A 3,309-nucleotide genomic window follows, 5' to 3' on the forward strand; every position below is an offset into this window, starting at 1 on the left:
AACTATGTCTATATCTAAAACTTTAATAATTGTAATGAGAGCATAAAAAGGAAAACTTATGATAAAAAATAACGACATGTTTTTTAAAGATGAAAAAATTCTTCTTTGTCTTAAAAATATATTACAAGACTTGTAATTAAATTCATATCCTCATATCAAACAGCACGTGTCCTTATATCAGACAACCACCCTTGTCCTTGTGCATATATACACACGCACACATATATATGTTGGTCGACCTTTGGTACTTAAATTCAACATAACACATTGGACCACCGCAAAAAGCATGTGTCAATTACCCCATGTTGATTAAACTATGTTCACACCAGAAGTTTCCAAATTTTTTTCAAACTAAACTAAATCAAACTAGATGAAACTTTTCATGTGTCTCTCAATTTCAAACCGCCATTTTTGATCTTTAGGACTTTCTCCAAGAGGTGTGCTGTGTCTGGTGGGTGTGCCTCCATTCTCGGTCGCTCTGGCACTACCCACCGGCCATCGCTAGTCCTCACCATCCCTTTATTCTCGTCCTGTCGCCAACACGGAGGAACTTCATACTCACTCCGGAGAAAGTCGCAACTCTTGTTGACAAGCGCAATGTCTCTCTTGTTCACCAAGTCAAACTGCCGTCCTCGACCGTGGTAGCCATCAACTAAGTGTAAATGGGCCTCCAAGTTATGGGCACAGAGCAAATCATTGGTGGGCTTCAAGAATGGGCTTTGTGTGTGATCCAAAACAAGCTCTACTCCAACATGAGCATAGCTCCATGGAAAAGATAAGGTTTCTTCAATGTACTTCTGAAATTGAAACTTCTCATTGGTTATTATTCCAGGCACTGTTGGTACCTTGTCGTGCACGTTGATCACTCTTAATACCTTCACTCCAAGCTCCTCGCACCGTTCCTAGTATTAATCAACACATAAATTATACAAAACAAAGAGTTAATTATGTTCAATAAAGGTTAATTCTGAAACCAAAAATAATTCAAAAATAACTTAAAGCCCTGTGGATCTTGGCTTTGCATATAGATTTTTCTCAACTTCATCCTTTTTAATTGCAGTGAATAATCTTGGATGACAATGAAATGAGAAGAAACATATATTTCAAGTATATTTTAATGATTAAAAACTAAATGGATATTCATTTTTTTTAAAAAAAGAATATAAAATATTAAACAAAAATTAAATTATTTTCAAATTTTGATCACCATGATCTCCAGTCCAAAAAAATATATCATGCAGTCCCCCTTTTTATCTGCAATATGGCCTGTTAATATGATCCGCACATTAACAAATCAAACAATCACAATCAACTTCGTTATAAAAAAAATTGCATTAAAAAATTTGAGCTTTTGAGTTAATAGGAAGAATAACAATAAAGTCTCAAAATATCAAATTAATAATAGATAGATTCTCAATAATTTTTTTTTAAAAAAATAGTCCTAAATATCAATTCATATAGTTACAAACAATAATCCCATTTGCTAACGAAAAATTATATTGAGAACTTCAATATTATCTTATTTAAATAAATATTTATAAATTGTATTTTAAAAAATTATATCAAGAATCTAAATGTCATTAATTTATGAGAGAATGATAGTTAAGTTTTAAAGAAAAAATTAATAACAATTAAATTCTCAATAAAATTTTTAAAAAAATCAATTTTAAATATCAATTTGAACTGATGTAAATTTAAAAGTTTTATTTACAAATATGATATTTAAATTCTAAATACAACAATTAGTTTGCAATTTTTGTTCTTATTTATAACTACTTAAATTAATATTTATATTTTATTTTACAAAAAATATTTTCAGGACTCAATTTTCATTAATTCATTCTTTTAAAACTTTATCGTCATTCTTCCTTAATTAATTTATTTATTTATGTTGAGTTGAGTTAATACCTTAAATTTCAAATTCCCAACTCTGGGGCCGGCAAAGGAGTAAACGGTGATCGGAATCTTTCTGGTAACGCGACCGTCGTTGACGACGTTGAGATTCATCTCTGCAATATCATAAGCACTGAGAATCGCCAACGCAGCACCGAGACTATGTCCTGTGATCGTAATGCTAAGCTCCTCGTCTGCATAGTACTCAGTTAGCCTTTTCACTTCGGCGAGAATCTGCTCACGCGCCGAGAACGAGCAGTAATTGCAAGAATTCTCTTTCTTGGTGTACAAGTCATAGAATCCAGATTCAATCTTAACGCTGTGAAGATCATCATCATCTCTGAAATTAGCCGGCCGAAGTATATCCTTCAGATCATAAATCCATTCCAGGTACGTCACGGTGCCTCTCCAGGAGATAACTATGTCACGGCGGCCCAACCGGTTTATCTCGCCGGCGTTATTGACGACGCCGACGAAGCCCATCCAGTTAGCATGGGGGCTCCAGATGCTCCGGAGCGACGCCGACTTCTGGAAAAAGTTCGGGAGGTTGATGTTAGAGGTGGCATAGAGGTAGCGAGTGATGCCATAGCCGACGCCGGCCATGTCGAGCTTGTCGAAGAAATCAGAAGGATGGTACTTACAGGTTCCACAGTACTTAGAGTGAGGATCGAAATCGAAGGAATCGTAACAAGCCTGAGCGATTTCACCATAGCGAATGATTTCTCTGCGAAGATGAGGGTTCATGGGATCCAATAATCCTTCCCAGTCATTACAGCCTTGAATCTGTCTCCAGATTTCATGCAAGGGAGGCTCTTCTTCTTCAAGTAAAACTGGTTCACCATCTTGTTCATTGTGTTGGTGTAGTTCTGGGATTAAGCTTGAGATAATTGAAGAAGAAGAAGAAGAAGAAGAGCATTTGATTGACGAGGGAGATGATCTGGGTTTTGTTGAAAGCGGAAGAAGTGGTTTGGGGTTGTTGATGATGATGAAGAAGTTTGAAGGGGAAAGAGAAGGAGTGGTAGAGGTGAGGGTATGGAGAAGAGTCAGAGGAGAAGCCATGATGTGAGTGAGAGAGGAGGAGACGACGCAGGGAAAGAACAAAGAAAAATAAGAGGAACTTGAGCGTTCAAGTGGAGGATGCAATTATGAAGAGAGATGATACGGTGAACATTGTGGTAGAAATAATAGTGACTCAGAGAGACTTTTGTACCTGATATATGATGTTATTTATATTTTATTAATAAAATTGTACTAATTTAATTAAATGAATTTTTTTTTACTTTTTTTCATTCTAAATTATAAAATATTTTAAAAAAAGTTTAACATTTTAAAGTACAAAACATTTTAATAAAAATTAAGCTTTATTAGTTATGCTTTTTAAATATATCACTCATTCCATATATTATATCTCTGTAC

The 3,309-nt window shown here is 34.8% G+C and overlaps 1 protein-coding gene across 2 annotated transcripts; it reads right to left on the bottom strand.

The window, feature by feature from the left end:
• Positions 1-287: 287 nt before the first annotated feature.
• LOC129303590 (phospholipase A1-Igamma3, chloroplastic) lies at positions 288-3,049 on the bottom strand. 2 transcript variants are annotated; one of them, XM_054943003.1, is made up of 3 exons: positions 2,535-2,738; positions 1,909-2,421; positions 288-902 (listed from the first exon to the last, which is right to left on the bottom strand). In XM_054943003.1, the coding sequence occupies exons 1-3, from the start codon at positions 2,601-2,603 to the stop codon at positions 381-383; spliced, it is 1,104 nt and encodes a 367-aa protein (XP_054798978.1). In that variant the 5' UTR covers positions 2,604-2,738; the 3' UTR covers positions 288-380. The 2 variants fall into 2 exon arrangements, with proteins under 2 accessions (XP_054798978.1, XP_054798977.1); XM_054943002.1 differs by having other exon boundaries at positions 1,909-3,049.
• Between the last annotated feature and the right edge of the window lie 260 nt (positions 3,050-3,309).

The sequence above is a fragment of the Prosopis cineraria genome, unplaced genomic scaffold (genome assembly GCF_029017545.1).
Source record: "Prosopis cineraria cultivar Desert tree isolate PC_DT_omini unplaced genomic scaffold, ASM2901754v1 PC2, whole genome shotgun sequence".
Classification (NCBI taxonomy): Eukaryota; Viridiplantae; Streptophyta; class Magnoliopsida; order Fabales; family Fabaceae; genus Prosopis; species Prosopis cineraria.